This window comes from Cydia amplana, chromosome 16 (assembly GCF_948474715.1).
Source record: "Cydia amplana chromosome 16, ilCydAmpl1.1, whole genome shotgun sequence".
NCBI classification, from domain to species: domain Eukaryota; kingdom Metazoa; phylum Arthropoda; class Insecta; order Lepidoptera; family Tortricidae; genus Cydia; species Cydia amplana.
The window spans coordinates 10,615,569-10,636,028 of NC_086084.1; the positions used below are offsets into that span (position 1 = coordinate 10,615,569).

Below are 20,460 nucleotides of genomic sequence, written 5' to 3' on the forward strand. Positions count from 1 at the left end.
TCTCTTCTGTCTGTAGTGTCTGTCAGTCATCCAGTCATACGTCATGTTGACATGCGGACTGACATGTATTGACATCGCGTGTTACGAAAAATAAATTATGCAGATTAATTCATTATCTTTGTAATAATACAAAATTAAAGATACAGTGTTACTAAAATATTAAACGCTTAGACCGCAGCGAAATAATAATGGCGGAAAAATACATACTAACACTAGATATAGGAACTACTACGATACGTTCTTTTATATATAATTCTAAAGCCGAAACAGTAGGAAGTGCTGTTGACCAGGTATGTTTTGAGTTTTTATATTAAAGCAGGCAAATGAACAAGGCAGATAGTCTTATCATTTAAAAGTCCCAAGTTTCTATAAGCAGTTACTTCCATATAAAAGGTGACATTGTTTCAAATAAAATAAACAATCTAATTTTAATAGTTCTACTCAAGTTTTATTAACAACATATAAATCGCCTTGTTTACAAATGTAATAGATTTGATACTTTTAATTCCTTCGTTACATTGTAAATAAATTGCCAAGATGACAAATTTATTGAGTTTGTGCAGTCAAACAAGTTTTATCAGATAATAATTGGCTTATTGAATATTGATTGAACTAGTAATTTTGAATGCATTAGTCCCGAGAATGGGCAGCTATTATGAAAAGAAAAATCTACTAGGTAGTAACAATATTTCGTCTTGCAGGTCAAATTACACTATCCAAGTCCCGGGTTTGTGGAAATTGATCCTGAGGAGCTATGGAAATCAGTAGTACAAGTTGTGTTAATTTCAATCAAAGGTAATATTTAATAGTTCTTCAAAACATCAGTGAATGTATCACTGTCTTGGATTTTTTGGAGCATTTCAGACAACTATTACATCTATCAGAATTTCAGAAATAGTGTTGGTCTACTAAAAACCATAATAAGCATCACATTCTAAAAGGAGACATTTTTTTTTTGTCTTGGTATTAAAAAAATAAAACTTCTGTTTAGCCATAATGTTTTAATTTCAGTAAGTGTTTTTTTTTATCATTACACAAATTTACCCAAAATTTTGTAATACTGATTGCGAAATAAAAACTAAGTAATTTATTGGGTTTGTGCACTTTGGGTTACACACACCATATAAAAGTCGAGTGTGTAAAAATGTTCATTGTCATCCTATATAATTGAAAAGTGTATTTGTAGATGCGAAACTATCGGCAGCACAAATCACGGCAATGGGCATATCCACACAGAGAAGCACATTCATCAATTGGTCACGAGAGACAGGCAAACCGTTCCATAGATTCATCACGTGGAAGGATCTCAGAGCCGACAAACTGGTCAACCAATGGAATGAATCTTATACTTGGAAGGTACATACATACACATACATATAATCACGCCTATTTCCCGGAGGGGTAGGCAGAGACCACGGATTTGCAATTGCTACGATCCTGACATACCTCTGTCGCCTCTCCCTCTCTCTTTCTGCCTCTTTCTTTTTTCTTACTAGGAAGGTACTGTGCGAAATTGTATTGAATTGGATTCCTATTGGAACTTACTATTCTGTTGTTGTGGAGTTGTAGAGGTTACCCGGTTATTATTTATAATATAAATAGATTAATATGATTTTAAATACATGAATATTATTTTTATACAGCATGGATTTTCTTATTGGGTCACTGAGAGCAGCTACGCCAGCTAGCAGATCCTGTGCTGCTATGCGAAAATGGTCTTAAAAGACCTTACCTCAATATCAAATTAATGAAGATTGGCTTTTACAGATTTTGGAAAAAACATACAGGGTGCGAGAAAAAGGTCATTTATGGCAAACTTTTTTTTGATGGCAATTGATCCCATTCCTATCCGGGATCAAAAGCTTGTATGGGAAAAATCGAGGATAACTTTTCGCATACAATTTGTAACACCAATCTTCATTAATTTGAAATTGATGGAAGGTCTTCTAAGACCATTTTCGCGTAGCAGCACGGGATCTGGTAGCTGCTCTCAGTGACCCAATAAGAAAATCCATCCTGTATAATGGGAGCACATAGTTTTCTCACAATGAGTGTGACGAGAATTTCATAAAATAATTTGATTTGTTCCCTAGTTGGAACCCCATTATAATTTGCATATTAAACAGTAAATAGCATGACAGTACGTTTGCGGCCTTCTCACTGACTTTGAACTCTATGTCAAGGTGTTAAGGTTCTAATTGCATTACATGACACGTTTATTAAAATACATTGTGCTTACTTTGTAACATCTTTCGACAAAAATAAACACTAGGAACTTGTCCTAATGAATTAAATATGGTCATCATCCAGATGTTTATCAATTGTTGCCGTCTATATTTAGTTTGTGGCGAAACCAAGTGCTGGGCGAAACAAACCAAATTGAATCTAAATTGTATTGGTATAAAGTTCATTAAAGCATGACAAGATTGACAAGTAGCCTAATGCCAAGAATCTCCTGAAATGTTTTTGGGCATTTTTTTAAACAACGTATGGTTCAAGTTAACTGTTACGGACTCTTAAAATCTTTGTCCATTCTAATATCAAACTTACTGCTAAGTACAGAAGATCTAAATTGTAATCATATCTGCTAATCCTACGCAAACAGCATTCGTAACGTGCTCGCTAGGTCTGGACGCGCCTCAAACTATAAAAATATGTGTACATACTATGCTATATCTAATAACACGTTTTTTTTCAGCTATTCAAGGCGGGCGCATACGTCTTGTATTTAATAATGAGGAGTCAAAAGTTCCGTGCCGGAAGTGTCCTTAAATTCATGAACACACAGGTAAGTACTTTTCAAAATTAATTTTAGTACCTACTCGACCAAAGTAGCGAAAACACAAATTATGAAATGAAGGAAATGTCGGAAAAATAATGACTGATACCGGTCTTGGACCTGGTCACTTTTCTTTAGTGTATGATATCTATTTAGGTTTATAAAGTATCCTGTCTTGTTTAGGACATAAATTATCTTAGTATTGATAAAGTCAATTGAAGGTCCCATTCTAAACTGCACTATAACTCAAGGAGTTAAGACTGATAATCGAACAATGAAAAAATGTATACTTCGATAGTTATTAAATAATAATTATAAGTTGTTTTGTTGTGACCGCAAGCGCAAGGTTCATTGAAAGGGCATCACTGAGGACGTCAAAAATATGTATACATTTTTCTCTTTATTGCAAAGGGCTAAGGTGCAAAATTGTAAACATTAACATTGTTTATGCATTCATGTGTATGTTAATGTTCGTAAATTGTATACAACCTTTTTCACCTTTGTCATAGAGAAAAAAATACATAGAGTGCTCACTCCATACATCAGTTTTAGTACCAAAAATACTATTAGCATCTAGCATCGAGTAGCGGAACTATCAGTACTGCTACTTGACAATAGATGTAGCACCGACCGGAAAGTCTTATCTCAACAGCATAAGACTTTCCGGTCGGTGCTACATCTATTGTCAAGTAGCAGTACTGATAGTTCCGCTACTCGATGCTAGATGTAGACACTGAAATTAATAGTCTGAACTGATGTATGGAGTGAGCACTCTTGTCTTACTTATTTCTCTATGCCTTTGTTCAGATACTTAAATATTATGTACCTATTACACTCCATTATTCTGCATAGGTACGAACGTATTTGAAAAAGATTTTTTGTATCTACCTATGTATTTTGTTTTAATAGTACCTAAGTATTTTAGCGAAGCGCGCAAGAATAGATGACGCGCTCTTATGAATTTGCATAGGTACCTACTATAAAAACTGAAGAAATAAGAAGTGATTTTGACAAAATCTAGTCCTAAGGGGGTAAATTAGAGGATGAAAGTGTACCTCTACCTACAAGTTTTATTTTAAGCTAGGAACTTGAAACTTAGTACAAAATACATTTTATTGAAATATAAGATAAGTAAAATTAGTATGGGAGATCGATCCTTCTCGTCTACTTTTTTTAAAATTTCCCGCCTTTTTCTACTGACAAAGCTGGCTTGCTAGGCTAGGGTATAGTATTAGGAATACAGGTTAAACCAAGAGATATCATATTGTCCGAACAAAAACCTTTTTTCAACTCAGTAAAGTAGCGTTTGAAAACGACACTGACCAATGCTCCACAAGCTCCAAGGCACAAGATACACTTGTAAGTTTTACTTACGTAAGTAGGGACAGAGCTATACTACAGAATGAGAGATGAATATCGTTATCTCATTCTAACAAATAGTTTTGTCCCTACTTACGTAAGTAAAACTTACAAGTGTATCTCGGGCCGTAACACTAGAACTGCGCGGGATCATTTCACAGTCGCTTACGAGTATGCAACGTGAGAAATGCAACAATGATCGTTGTGACCCGTATTGTAATCGAATCTGGCTCAGTGCCTTTGTTAGGGACACTAGGTAGTTAGGTGCATGTAAAGTGTGCCCAGGCGGTCTGACATTAATACCACATTCGTATATCAATAAACCACTAGGTATATATACGCCTTACATCTTACGTTTATCGACTTACTAAAGGCTGGCCCAAAAACACGTTGACAAAACATTTTAAGGAATGTTTTTCTTTTACTTACCAATTACTTACACGTTTTTTACATTTTTTTTTAATTAATGTGGATGATTTCTATTTTCCATTAGGAAATTGATATCCTGGATTATTAATACTTACATTATGATAATTTTCAAACTGGAAACCATCTCCATTATTTTTCACACAGGCGTGTGATATTGATATCTGTTGACTTCGTCTAGTATGTAAATAAAATAGTTGTGTGGAATCTAGTATTGATAATATCTAAAAACCGGCAATACCGGCATACACGTGTAGTATGTACATTAAACAAAAAAAAAACGCCGAGACAATCAAGTATTTTATTTTATTACTGAACTGAACTGGACTTCGGGAAACCCCGTACCATTGCTATTTTTGAAAAATTTCCAAGAGCTGAATCGGCAATAAACCTATTATGATCCGAGTTCGGTTCAGACGTTCGGTCAATTATGATTTTTCAAATAGGAATTTGATTGTATCTAATCATGCTCAATCAATTTTACACCATTACTATTTTAAATTATTAGGCTAATCACTCTTATCAGTCACAGGCCTCGTAACTTCAGATTCAGATATAAATATGGTTGTTTTTTAGACTACGTTAAGGCTAAGCTGGGCGTTACAAAACATCGCGCCGCTGAAAGAAGCTGCGAAAAGGGATGACGTCATGTTCGGGACACTGGACACGTGGCTGTTGCACAAACTTACAGGTAAATTTTTAACATTTTGTGTAGGTAAATAAATAGGTATATATATCACTACATTAGTATAAAACAAAGTCGCTTCCCGCTGTCTATCTGTCTGTCCTTATGTATGCTTAGATCTTTAAAACTACGCAACGGATTTTGATGCGGTTTTTTTTAAATAGATAGAGTGATTCAAGAGGAAGGTTTATGTATAATTTGTTAACCCGTGCGAAGCCACGGCGGGTCACTAGTGTATAAATAAATTACATCTCTAAATTCGACTCTACTTCCCAAAGTCGTTTAAAAAAAACCTTAATTACCTATTCCTAAACTTATTTTAAATCAAAATAAACCAATAGGTATAAACTGATGTGTAGCCAATCTTTTTTTAAATTTATTGTACCATTGAAAACGAGGTTTGTATATACATACATAACTATTTCCTCCAAACTTGCGTGTCTGACGTAAAATCTTCCACGAACTTTTACCGTGACAGCGACACCATTCGAAATACTGGTTTTGCTTGTTATAATTAATGCCTTTACGATAGTTTGTTACGCGTTCTCCGATTCAACGCTAACTTGCCCTTGAGTGAATGTCGATTAAAATCTGCATTTCAAAAGTAATAGTTTGTTTAGTAAAATTAATAAATAAAAGTATTTTCAACTTGTGCGTGTTGGTATAACACTGGCAGAAATTGCTTTAGGCAATTTTAACTTTTAAAATATACCTAACAGTGTGGCTAATTCCATCATAGGGTCTATTCCGTCTACTAGCGTTTTTCTCGAACAACGAACAAAAGTGATAATTTCATCGATAAGCAGCGATTCCTTTTAGATTCAGCAATCAAAAACAAATGGATTTTTCCTACGATTGAAAATCAAAGAAATATACGCTCGTGGACGGAATAAGCCACATTGACCTTACTTACAATGTTAACACTATCATTAGGAAACTAAATGGTATGATCATTAAATTACATTGTCTGTTTCTTGTTGTACGTTTAGAAATCGTACCTATTCATTTCCCTTAGGTCAAGATCAAGTAAAAATCCTTGACAAAATCCAACAATCGTTACCAAAATAATTTACCCACGTTTCATAATGCTAACTTTTATTCAAGTTTGCATTTTTGAACGCCTGCAATATTTCGAAGTATGACTAGGAACTTCGTGCGTGTGTGTGTGTGATATAACTATTGTTCTCTGCTTTCTCAAAGACAGCTGGGCTGATTTGGAAAATTCTATTTTGTTTGTAAGAATATAATTATTTCTCAGTACTTTGGTCCCATTTTCATCAGGTCACGATCTGATGATGTGTGTATTTTTATGAATAAATCTTCTATTCTCCTCTCCGAGTTGTAGTTGTCTCATAACTAGATAATTATCTGAAATCACTTCAATCAATTTGCGACAGCTCTTACAGGCCAACTTAATCTTTTAATTCTGGTTACTTTTTGTATATTTTTTTGTACAGTATTTTTAGGAATGACCTTGTGATGTATCAATAAGACAACTGTTTACAACTGATTGTAGCTTGTAATAAATGAATTTTATTTTTTATTTATTTTATTTATTTATTTAGAAACAAACAGTCTCGTATTGCTACATTGGATACAATTGCATTTAGTAATATTGTAGACTTACAGTTTCCTTAATTGGATTATATAAACCTGAACATTAAAATATGAAAATACATAAGAATTATGAATTATCTATATAAATCAAACATACTTAAACGGTGTATTAATGAACAGTGCCAGAAAACTTGAAAGATAACAATTATAATGCCTGTTGAATACATTGTAAAGATAATCGTTTGAAATTAGATAGTGTTTCATGAAAAATATCTACATTTTGAAACTTTTCATCATAAAGCCTGCGCGCTCTCCTAATGAAACCGTGTTTTGCATATGAAGTACGACTACGGGGGATATGAAAGAGGGGTTTTTTTCTACAAGCTCGCTCACAACGCCGGGGTACTCTAAAAGAAAGAGAGTGTATTAACGAAGGGGCATCGATGATGTTATTAATAATTTTGTAGAGGATCAAGACATCAATACGTTCGCGACGAGAACTCAATAAAGTAGTATTTTGTCTTTTCATGGAGGTGGTATAGTCTATGTATTTATGTCCAGTGCGATAGTCAATTGCCTTGACAAACTTTCTCTGTACCTTCTCTATTTTATCAATGTGAATTTTGTAAAGTGGATTCCAAACGGCGCTAGCAAATTCTAACCTACTGCGGACATAAGTGTTAAATAATACTTTATAAGTTGACAATCTATTAAAAGGCTTTCCTACTCGTAATATAAATCCCAATTGCTTAAAAGATTTAGTTAATATGTTATCTATGTGTGGTACGAAGGTGAGTTTTGAGTCGATAATTACGCCGAGGTCACGGATCTGGTTAACACGAGTCAGCTCTTTGTTGCAGAGTGTGTACCTATTGTTTATGGATGTTCGCTTCTTCGATTTTTATTTTATTTATTTTTTAATCTATTTAAAGGTTGGTCTAGCAGTTACCTACACATAAGTACTATTATTCTGCAACAGGAGGCAAAATTCACGTGTCAGACGTGTCATCAGCATCAGCCACTGGTTTCTTCGACCCTTTCTGCATGGAATGGGGCGGTTGGGCGCTGTCTCTCTTCAAGATACCGCGTTCTGTGCTACCCACCATAGTGGACACGGCGGGCAAGCACTTCGGGACCACTACGCCTGATATATGGGGGCATGCGATACCTATCATAAGTTGTGTAAGTATAGTTTAAATTGGTATAGCGTTGGTTAGGAGTAGTCATTAAAAAATCTGATGAGCGTGCTGCCTAGTATGATCGATACGTTGAATGACAATTCGTAATCCTTATTAGTTTTATTTTTAAATTACTAAAAAGTACGGAACCGTCGGTGAGCTAGTCCGACTCGCACTTGTCCGGTTTTTAATAATCTATACCTATACGTACGGCTACGTGAGGCTAAAGTACTATTTATAGCCACTTAAATGACGGTCACACACGGCAACATAATTACAGTAAACCTTACATAACCCATATTACAACTTCGTCGTATGCTGTTCTAAGTAGGTATACTTTATCTAAAAGTTGTATATAATTGAAGTACAGACAACTTGAAATAGCGACAGCCAAAATGGCCAAATGTATACACACCTATAATTAGGGCTAAGGATATATTGCAATATATTTGGTTACCTAGGTTGTCCCCGCCGTGTATTTGACGTTGACTGTACCTATACCTACACATGGATGGGGCTTGTATCACTTACAAATCTATTTACTCACGAGGACGCCCTCGATTCCTCGCCTTGTCGTTCCGCACTAATTTGAATAATGAATACAGATTGGCGGGACGAGTACCTTCGTGAGTAAACGAGTAAACATATATATCTGTACCTACGAATATCTGGCTCTCTCCTCGACCCTTATAACTCGTGTAATGTATCTGAGAGACCGAGCTTGCTCGGAAAACATATTAAAACTCAAAAATGCGCGTTTTTCTAGAGATAAGACCTAGCTAGATCGATTTTTCGTCCCCGAAAACCCCCATGTAGCAAATTTCATCGAAATCGTTAGAGCCGTTTCTGAGATCCTCAAAATATACCTATATACATATAAATAAATAAATAATAAATAAATATACAAGAGTTTAAAGGTATAAGATAAGATAAGAATACAGGTATCAGAATCTCCTAATTTAGAAGGGGTAGAAAGTCTAAGAAGAAGATTCTTTCTTAACTCGTTAAAAACCGTGTTTTTAGAAAAAAAACTGAAATGTTTTTGTTAATTTTCATACCCACTTCAAATCATTATTTAAACTGGTAATGAACATTGGACCCTTTGGTCCTCTCATCCTAACGTATAAAACAAAATAATTGCATTCATCTACTGCCCTAGAACTGAGAGTCCGTTTGAAGCTATATGTAAGTACCAAATTTCCCAGACTAAATCGTAGATTTTCTAAATCAGTTGCACCATCCGCACTTGACAGACTGATCAACGTCACCCGGAGCGCCGCAGCGGTTCACTATAAAACTTTCCATACAATAAAATCTGGCGAAGTCTAACGATGACAAACAGTTTGGTGCAACTGACTCTAAGTCTTAAACTTTTTTTTTATATTATAAATGGGCTTACTCATGGCCACAGACTAGGCGAGGCGAAGACGTGGCCTACGATGGAGCGAGCCTGCCCAGAATGCCTGTTCACCCTTGATTTGAAGGTTAAGGATGTCTTAAACTTTCTACAGATGGCCGACCAGACAGCATCCATGTGGGGTTCCTGCTGCTTTGGAGTCGGCGACGTGAAACTCACCATGGGCACGGGCACGTTCTTCAACATAAACACGGGTTCCGTGCCCCACGCCAACGTGGCCGGCCTGTACCCCATCGTGGGCTGGAGGCTGGGGAGCGAGCTGGTGTACTCTGCTGAGGGCTCTAACAACGACACTGCCTCTATCATCAAGTGGGCTCAGAACTTAGGTAAGTTACTGGCCATGTGGAGTTCTGTGTAGTTTAGCACGGGCACGTTCTTCAACATAAACACGGGTTCCGTGCCCCACGCCAACGTGGCCGGCCTGTACCCCATCGTGGGCTGGAGGCTGGGGAGCGAGCTGGTGTACTCTGCTGAGGGCTCTAACAACGACACTGCCTCTATCATCAAGTGGGCTCAGAACTTAGGTAAGTTACTGGCCATGTGGAATTCTGTGTAGTTTAGCACGGGCACCTTCTTCAACATAAACACGGGTTCCGTGCCCCACGCCAACGTGGCCGGCCTGTACCTAGGGCTTGCAAATATTCGAAACTTTCAGATATTCGAATATTCGACTTTTTCTGACGACGTATTCGAATATTCGAATAATTATTCGAATATTATAAAAAATAAGAAAAGAAACGAGAAATCGGTTTATTATCGTTTTATTCAAAAGCTTTTTTCATATATTGCTAAAACTAAGGATATTTGGCAGAAATCCACTATATTGACTAGATTTTATCATCCTACTATTTATAAGATGCCCACATTTATAAAAACAAGTAAAACGCCAAAATTAGACGTATTTAATATTTCTAGATAAAACTTATTATAAATGCGTCGTTGCGTGAAATAATATAACTTTAACCATCCAAACACCTAGGTATGTAAGATATTTTTTTTTGTAGGTAATTATTTTCCGATTTAAATTAACTTGTAATCACTCAGAGGCCTGTAAAAAGGCCTTTAATTTCATTGTATTTTGAATCTTTATTGACTTTATTTGTTTTGGCAAGTTATTATTCCTAATGGTCGGCTAATTATATAATATTGGAATATTTAAGGGAAAAAGTTAGTTGAGTACTGGGTGGATTATTCGTCAGCTAAAGGTGCATGGTTAGATTACCAAGTTGGGCAGGTTTGGTATGATTAAATTTGAGAATTGCGATAAGTGGCAAGGTTTAGACTTCAAAAATTCGCTTAACGTACGCTTGTACTGAATAAACAGAATGACCCTTTAACTTAAAACTTACGCACCGTAAAAATAACATACTTTTTGATTTCGTTTTCTTTTAAATTGAGTTAGGTTTCACTGTATTCACAAAGTCTATCGAGAGGAATACAGTAAAAATATTATTTCCTTCGTATTTGGGTACCTACCGTTCCTCATTCACTGTAAATACCCGTAAAACACACAGAAACTGTAACTACAGCGGACGACATAGATTTTTTTATAGTAATAAAAAATATTCGAATATTCGAAACCTGAGCGGCCGAATATTCGAATATCAAAACAGGTCGAATATTCGACAAATTCGAATATTCGAATTGCAAGCCCTACCTGTACCCCATCGTGGGCTGGAGGCTGGGGAGCGAGCTGGTGTACTCTGCTGAGGGCTCTAACAACGACACTGCCTCTATCATCAAGTGGGCTCAGAACTTAGGTAAGTTACTGGCCATGTGGAGTTCTGTGTAGTTTAGCACGGGCACCTTCTTCAACATAAACACGGGTTCCGTGCCCCACGCCAACGTGGCCGGCCTGTACCCCATCGTGGGCTGGAGGCTGGGGGGCGAGCTGGTGTACTCTGCTGAGGGCTCCAACAACGACACTGCCTCTATCATCAAGTGGGTTCAGAACTTAGGTAAGTAACTGGCCATGTGGAGTTCTGTGTAGTTTAGCACGGGCACGTTCTTCAACATAAACACGGGTTCCGTGCCCCACGCCAACGTGGCCGGTCTCTACCCCATCGTGGGCTGGAGGCTGGGGGGCGAGCTGGTGTACTCTGCTGAGGGCTCCAACAACGACACTGCCTCTATTATCAAGTGGGCTGAGAACTTAGGTAAGTTACTGGCCATGTGGAGTTCTGTGTAGTTTAGCACGGGCACGTTTTTCAACATAAACACGGGTTCCGTGCCCCACGCCAACGTGGCCGGTCTCTACCCCATCGTGGGCTGGAGACTGGGGGGCGAGCTGGTGTACTCTGCTGAGGGCTCAAACAACGATACTGCCTCTATTATCAAGTGGGCTGAGAACTTAGGTAAGTAACTGGTCATGTGGAATTCTTAGTGTCCGACCGAAACATGTTTTTTTGCCGAAACCGAAACCGAAGGTTCGGCTCTGGCTCGGTTCTAGTTTCGGCCGAAACCGAAACTTGTGTAGACTTATTAAAATCGTTGAAAAAATGTTACTAAACCGCTTTTATACACATATTAAGAGTGCGTCGACCGTCCAGTGGCGCCCTCATTAGGGGAATTGTGTTTTCTAATAGGTAAACCAATTAATTTCTGTATACCACTGTATACATAAATATTGTTATCCTACTCGCTCCCCAAATTTTGGTCTTTGTCACATAGTTTAGTTTCATAGTACGAGGTACCATTTCTTAAATTTCGGCCCGGCCGAAAGGTACGGCCGTTTTTTGGCCGAAACCGAAACCGAATCTTCGGTCGGACACTAAATTCTGTATAGCTTTGAGGTCTTGTAGGCTATTTGACATGAGGACGTGGAATAGTCAGGATGGCCGTATGAAGTTAATCGCTTTTCCTAATTATCTACAGGGGAAATATTAAGTCGATGCAAATCGCAGGTCCGATCAATGAACTAAGACTGGTCTAACCTACTTTTCAGATACCAGTCGTAATTAGCTATCTAATGCAATACAAACTAAGGTCAAAGTGGCTAATTCCGTCATAGGAGCTAATATTATTCCGTCCACGAGCGTATATGTATTTCTTTGATTTTCAATCGTAGGACAAAAACCCATTAGCTTTTGATTGCTGAAACGATGAATTTATCAATTTTGTTCGTTGTTCGAGAAAAACGCAAATGGACGGAATAGTTCCTATGACGGAATTAGCCACATTGACCTTATATTATTCGTTACATCATCGTAAACTTTCTTGAACATAATTTCGAACTGTAAGTAATACGTTTACTGAACAATGTAGCATGCGATCTCGTACCATCATCTTCCTCGCGTTGTCCCGGCATTTTGCCACGGCTCATGGGAGCCTGAGGTCCGCTTGGCAACTAATCCCAGTAATTGGCGTGGGCACTAGTTAGCATGCGATCTCGTACCAACGCACCAAAACAGTCCACTACATGAAGCTTGTTTATCAAACAAAGTTCAAAAAGCGAGTAATACGCGTGGCGTGATTCATTTCTTATTGTACAAACATGTTGCTTATTTTTATTTTAACGCCGTAATTTCGCAAAGCATTTGCCTTTCGCATAAGTTTCACTCGCTGTGTATAATTTGATTTCACAAATGTTTTCAAATGAAATATTGATTGTTTAAATTTGATGCTACTTCACCCCGTTCTGACGACATATATTTTTTTATTGTATTATTATTTCTTTAGATGTACGGCGACCAAATTATTCGATATTTTATTTCCAGGTCTTTTTGACAACCCTCAAGACTCGGCAAGCATTGCTGAATCGGTTCCAGACACTGATGGAGTCTACTTTATTCCAGCATTCAGTGGATTGGGGGTAAGAATAAACATAATCTCATCGACATTCTGGCAGCCTTAGAATTATAACATCCAGCGATCAATTATTCTACCTCTATAGCACAAGAAACAAACATGTAGAAGTAGATCTTGTGTTTCTAAAAGGGGCGAATAAATAGTAGGTCCCTGACTACTTACATTGCTGGCGCGGACTTTTCCTAAGACAAAATTATACACCTGCGAAAAAATAACATTCTCATCGCAATCCATTGATCACCGCCGCTTTAACACCTTCGTTTCGGAACTTAATGTAAGGGCCACCCACACTAGCTTCTTTTGAGCGTCAGAGTCTAGTCAGCCTTAGAGTTGACTAGACACCGACGCTCGGGAGACGCTAGTGTGGGGTCGCCTTAACTCGTAATTCAGTATACTTTTCACGGTGTCTTTCGACTCCATGTCATAGTGAAAGTGTTAAGTGGAGTCCAGACGAGACAATTTGTCGCCAATCTGATGAAATCGTCAGATCGAATCAGGCCGTGCGGACGCAAACGCCAATTTTATTCTCCCATCAAATCAGCAGGTGCGGAGACAAAAATGCCAATTTCGAAGTTAGTATCTATGGAATGCAAATTGGTGATTAAATTGTGTACGTGTAGACGCTAGATGAGATTGGCGCCAATTATTTTCCTGATCAAATCGGTTGATTTGCCCTCGTCTGGATACGGCCACAGAATAAATAATAGTACTAGGTACAGAAGACTCAAGCCGGGTTCACATTTGTCTGTCGTGTTGTGTTGTGATGCATCAGAACGGTATCGGTTTCATACACCGTCACAACACACGGCATCAGAGAAATGTGAACGCAACTATATTAAATGTATGAAACCGATACCGTTCTGATGCATCACAACACAACACGACAGACAAATGTGAACCCGGCTTCACTCTCTAATAAAACGCGTCTGTTACGATCAGGACAGATATGGCCGCTAGGTGGCGACAGCGCCACGCGCGGCTTATGGCTGGCCACCAAAATTGGTGTGAAACGGATGTACTTTTAGCTACCTGTAGCAAAGCGACGAAATCGCGGAGTGAGCCACGCCTGATACGGCTTTGATCTGAAGCTTTTTTTTTTTCAGGCGCCATACAACGACGGCTCAGCGGCTTCGGGCTTCGTCGGCATGAAGCCCTCAACGACTAAAGCGCACCTAGTCAGGGCAGTGTTGGAGTCCCTCGCGTTCCGGATAGCGCAGCTGTATTACTGCGTGCGAGAGGAGAACAACTATCAGTTCAACATTATCAGGTATTACAGTAATTCATTAGCAGAATAATGATTTCAAGCCCCATACAAAGAAGCATCCTTCGTCGGCATGAAGCCCTCGACGACTAAAGCGCACCTAGTGAGGGCAGTGTTAGAATACCTCGCGTTCCGGATAGCGCAGCTGTATTACTGCGTGCGCGAGGAGAACAACTACCAGTTCAACATTATCAGGTATTACAGTAATTCATTAGCAGAGTAATGATTTCAGGCCCCATACAAAGAAGCATCCTTCGTCGGCATGAAGCCCTCGACGACTAAAGCGCACCTAGTGAGGGCAGTGTTGGAGTCCCTCGCGTTCCGGATAGCGCAGCTGTATTACTGCGTGCGCGAGGAGAACAACTATCAGTTCAACATTATCAGGTATTACAGTAATTCATTAGCAGAATAATGATTTCAAGCCCCATACAAAGAAGCATCCTTCGTCGGCATGAAGCCCTCGACGACTAAAGCGCACCTAGTGTAGTGGCAGCGATAGTGGTAATCAATCCGAAATTATAAGGTTAACTAAGGTGTACAGATTCTACTTCATCATAGTATAAAACAAAGTCGCTTCCCGCTGTCTGTCTGTCCCTATGTATGCTTAGATCTTTAAAACTACGCAACGAATTTTGATGCGGTTTTTTTTAATAGATAAGTAGAGTCAAGGGGAAGGTTTATGTATAATTTGTTAATCCGTGCGAAGCCGGGGCGGGCGCTAGTACTAGATAAACACCTCACCTCACTAGATATGTCAATAACGCGTATATTCTCGTCTATTGAAGTCACAGACAGTCCAACCTCTAGACATAGCATAGTCGCGCTACCCCCTCTGCCACACATACGGTAGCGTTACTCCATCTTCGAGTCAATCCCGTGCCGTGATTGGTCCGTGTCTTTGAACGGACCAATCGGATTCGCTCACCTCGTCCCCCCGCACCCCCGTATTTTTGGCAGCATCGGTTTCATGAAAGAATTGGCCTAAGCTCAGTCTAGAGGTTGGATTGTCAGTGATTGAAGTTAATATCCAACTTTGACATTTCCAGAGTGGATGGCGGCGTGTCAAACAACGACTTCATCGCACAACTAGTGGCGGATCTGACAGGGCTCCGTGTAGAGCGGCCCGTGCACACCGAGATGTCCTCTCTAGGCTGCGCGCATGTCGTAGGCCTACAACTAGGTAGGTACCATCGGGAACATTCGCGGGAACCAGTTCAGAATGTTTTTACCTCAATCCTTACGAGCGAGCTAAACTCCGCCTCCCATAGAGATAGCCAATAGGGTATTAGGCAATTTTTTATGAATGGTAACAGTCGATCAGGTTTGTTTTGAGGATCAAATGTCTGTATGGGACCCATTGTCTTAAAGCAATACGAAAGTCACAAATGATGGTCAAAGTCTGGCACCCGCACTTTACTGACGAAATGCTTCTAAACATACCTGCTGGAGGATTTGACCAAAAAGGGGGACCAACAAACAGCGGTCATGTGTCTCCATCAACATGTGGCCCGGGTAACTTGTGAGATGACTAATACCTTAGTTACTCCTCAGGAGATATCTCGCCTGGTTAGGATGATGGAGTCTAAGTCATCTGTAGGTTATGACGGCATACCAATTAGGATTATTAAGGACAATATTGACCTATTGGAGAGCTCATTTTTATAATTTATGTTTTGATTTGTGTACATTTCCTGATCAACTAAAAATAGCTAGAGTACTGCCAATTCATAAAAAGGGATCAACTAATATTCCTAACAACTACAGACCCATTTCATTGTTACCTACACTGTCTAAAGTGTTCGAAAAATTACTAAAAGACAGATTGTTAGATCATATCAACAGATATCAAATATTAAACACAAGGCAGTTCGGGTACCGTAAGAGTGTTGGGACGAGTGAAGCTATTGATGAGCTAATTAAAGATACGGTACTTCAACTCAACACTGGGAAAAAGGTAGCAGGTATATTTTTGGACTTAAGTGCGGCCTTCGATACTGTTGACCATTCTATCTTGTTGAGTAAATTAGAACACTATGGTGTGAGAGGAAACGCTCTTAAATTATATCAATCGTACTTAAGAAACAGGAAACAGTTTGTAGAGTTGAAACACATTGAGAATAATTGCGAGACAGTTCATAAATCACGTATGATTGATATAAGACGAGGTGTGCCGCAAGGCTCCATTTTGGGTCCTATATTTTTTGTATTATTTGTTAACGACTTAATTAATTATATGAACGACTCTTTTCCGAATTTGAAGCTGGTATTATTTGCTGATGACACCAATGCTGTAGTGTCCGCTGATAACATAGCTAAACTTAATGACATAATTAATAGAGCCCTTAATGCATTTTCTATATGGTTTACAGTTAACAATCTCACCTTAAATAGTAGCAAAACTAAATCGATTTTATTTAATACTAGTCCTACATGCACCGATTCCTTACTTTTAAATATAAATGGAGAAATAGTTGAACAGGTAGAAGTAGTTAAATTCTTGGGCGTTTTGATTGACTCTAATCTTAATTGGAAACCGCAATTACAGGAGTTGAATAATTCAATTAGTTCAGGTTGTTTTGCTTTGAGAAGCTTACGGGAGGAAGCGAAGACTGAACAGCTTAAGGTGGTCTACTATGCCCTCATAGAATCTAAATTACGATATCGTATTAAATTGTGGGGTAACAGTTATCAATATAATACGCAAAGTGCTTTCTTGATGCAGAAAAGAGCTATCCGAATTATAGTCAGAATACCACAATGGGAATCATGCAGGGAGCATTTTAGAAAGCTTAAGATCTTGACTGTGCCTTGCCTTTATATTTTAGTTCTGCTATCAGGTGTAGTCAAAAATTTGGAGGTCACTGAATGCGAATACGACAGAGCTGTAAGACTTGCAACAAGAAGAAAAGACCTTAAAAATAGTTTAGTGCCTAAATTCAAAGTTGTACAACATTCGGCAAGCTACCAGGCAGTTCATCTTTTTAATAAACTGCCGATAGAGTATAAACAGATCTCCGACTGCAAAGTATTTAAGCGCAAGTTAAAGGCTTTTCTTGTTGACAAATGTTTTTATTCTATCGATGAATTTGTGAATGGATCTTTTAATTAGTATTGCAATGGTTACCAATTTTATTATTTATTTTAATGTTTTTTTTTAATGTAAATGTCATACCTACCTATTAATCTATTGTTGACATTATTATTATTGTTGTAGAAGTATTAAATTTTATTATTATATCAATGAAATTGTGTATGACATATTTTAATGGGAATTGTATGTAACTATTTTAAGGCCTCGTTTTTGAATATGTACTTGGTAGAGATAAGATATATTTGACCCTAGTTTTTAATGTGTTTAATGTATGTACTAATTATATGCATGTATTACTATTCGACACAATGTATATTGTTTAGAATTATTAAAAAAAAAAAAAAAAATAAGACGGTGCTGACTGAGCTGACAAATTCGTTAGAAATTAGATATTTTCACCTCTTAGATTTTCAACACGATTTGACCAAAAATGTACATATAAATATGTAACGCCGCCGACTTCTTACAATCTTGTCTAAATATTTTTTAAAGAAATATTGAAACCACCAGATATTGATTTTGTGAACAGCTACATTTAGAAGTGAAAAAGAAAACGGTTATTTGGTAACAACCAAATAACCGTTTTTTTTTTCACTTTTAAAAAATCAATCAATCTTATAACAATAAGATTGAGACGCTGTTGTCAATAAACTGATTACCTCGTTACAGGTATATGGAAATCCAAAGCGGAGCTAAAGTCAATGCGCAAGGTCGCCTGCGTATTCAATCCCCGGCCCCACGTCAAAAAAGCATACAACATCACATTCACCCGCTGGGAGGACGCCGTGAAACGCATGTGCGGTTGGTACACGGCTAACAAGTCTCAACAGAGTCTCTCCACAGTCTCAGACTCGAGCAGTAGTTCAGTGACCCCACAAAACAGCTTCAAGGTACCCTCGAGAAGAAACGGTAAGTACACGTAGCGGTGGCTTTTCTACCTGCTGGCGCTGCTCGTCGCGTGCCTGCCTGTTATTAGGTGATATATATCTTGCCCTGATGTGTTTATAGTTCGTTTCTTTTAGCATTAGAAATAAGGTAAACAATCTTGACATTGAAAAACACGTTTTAAAAATAAATAATGGCAAATATGTAACAGCTATGAATCTAATACGATCATTTATATTCTTCTGCTTTCATAAGTAATAGTTACTGATTTTTAAAAAGCGTGTTTCAATTAAAATACATGTCAAGATCGCTTACCTTCTTTCTAATGCTAAAGAAAACGAACTATAGATTGATTCGTCGAGGATACACTTAACAGTGATAACCCTATAACTCTATAGGGACTATAGGGAGCATTCCATGGTCTAGCGTTGTCCCGTAAATGCGTGAGATTTTTGAAGATTTATAGGTAAAGGAATTTATTTTTCGTTGACAATGGAATGACGAAGGATCAAAAATATGTTAATAAAAAAAAACTTCGACTTGAAAAAAATATAATGTACGAAATTGAACGTGTTTGTGCGGGGCAACCCGTGGAATTAATTTATAGTTAGATTTTTTAAGATGTGCGAATTTTAGGACTTTATAAAATTCGGACAGAGTAATAAATTCTAACTATAGGAACTAGTTTTTTAGGTGTACTGTAGTGTGATGCGTAAGCTTACATAAAAAGGGTCAGTCATACCGGATTTCGCTGTTTTTATACATAGCTTGTAAGTGTTTTCAGGTTATAATATAAGAATAATATAGGCTAATATCAGCAGCAGTACCATTTAATCATGTATATGTTTATTGTAACATATGTAATAAGCCTTTTCATGTAATATCGTACCAGTAAGTGGTTATAGCGGCCGTCAATGTGATAACCTGATAACCAATATCAAAAATATAAGTGTCGTCTTAAACTTACAGATCAGGCGGTCTAGCATGAGTTGAATTGAGTTGCGTTCTCGCGTTATTTATTTAAATTGTATATAAATGGAATGACAAAATGGGATCGAAAGAGCATGTGAATCTGAGTAGAAATAACATGAAATATCCGAAATCCGTATTCGTCAAACTAGATATTGCGGTTTTCTGCGGGTTTTATTATTCTTGCCATAGGCTGTGCAATTTACCAATTAAGGCATAACGCCATACTAAACAGTGATACTTAGGTACTGTGGAAATGTAGCTAGCTTGCTCTCTGGGCCAAATCATGACAAAGGCATTTAGTAACACATTTGTATCTTCCAAATCCTGAATTTTAAGTCGATTTCAAAGAACCACCGCATTTATCGAAGCCTAATTGACTTTAACCTGTCACGAAGTACTGTAAGAACTAGTAGAAGACTAACTAAAGCATCATTCGTTTCGCTTTGGTTTAAATGATCTAAGCCGATATCAGCCGGTTAGTAATAATTTGAAGTAGGTACGAAACTTCTTGGTCTCACCGCTCAGGCCTATTCGGCATCTCTATGAATGCGGTGATAGACGCTTTTATAAATATCACCAAAGTCAATTCAGTTGCCAGTTTTATAGTATAAACGCCTATAATATTTAACATGCAACAGTTTCATTTCGACTTCAAGTTAGAGACTTCCATTTGTATTTGTACTAGGTAATAGGCGTTTTCCAAACGGCTCCAACGCTTTTTAGGTGTAATGTGTAATTACAATTGTTTGCTCACATTCAGTAGCTTTACCATTAGATGTAGATACGTATAATAATGTAGTTTTAGCTTTTTACGGGTTGGCAGCTTGAGCTCTATTTTTTTGTGTCCCTAATACTTCAAGTGGTGTGGTGTAAATAATAATCGACACGCATATTATTGATTGGATTCTAGGAAAATTGTGTTATAAATCATACATAGATGATATGTGTATACTTTCAATACGTTTAGTGGGTAGTTTACATCACAATGTTTATGTCATTGACGTATATCTCAGGACGGGCCTTACGTGCACTAAAAATGGTAC

General features: G+C 37.8%; 1 protein-coding gene across 1 annotated transcript; it reads left to right on the forward strand.

Moving 5' to 3' along the window:
• Positions 1 to 34: 34 nt before the first annotated feature.
• On the forward strand, positions 35 to 18,559 carry LOC134654995 (putative glycerol kinase 5). The gene is made up of 11 exons (XM_063510450.1): positions 35 to 290; positions 702 to 795; positions 1,187 to 1,356; positions 2,699 to 2,788; positions 5,141 to 5,255; positions 7,786 to 7,988; positions 9,496 to 9,727; positions 13,118 to 13,212; positions 14,312 to 14,475; positions 15,516 to 15,649; positions 18,230 to 18,559. The coding sequence occupies exons 1-11, from the start codon at positions 189 to 191 to the stop codon at positions 18,481 to 18,483; spliced, it is 1,653 nt and encodes a 550-aa protein (XP_063366520.1). The 5' UTR covers positions 35 to 188; the 3' UTR covers positions 18,484 to 18,559.
• The last annotated feature ends 1,901 nt before the right edge of the window (positions 18,560 to 20,460 follow it).

Coding starts and splice junctions, on each gene's coding strand:
- LOC134654995 (XM_063510450.1), top strand. CDS start 189: ATGGCGGAAAAATACATACTAACACTAGATATAGGAACTACTACGATA. Junction 796..1,186: donor TGTGTTAATTTCAATCAAAG/GTAATATTTAAT, acceptor GTGTATTTGTAG/ATGCGAAACTATCGGCAGCA. Junction 2,789..5,140: donor TTAAATTCATGAACACACAG/GTAAGTACTTTT, acceptor GTTGTTTTTTAG/ACTACGTTAAGGCTAAGCTG.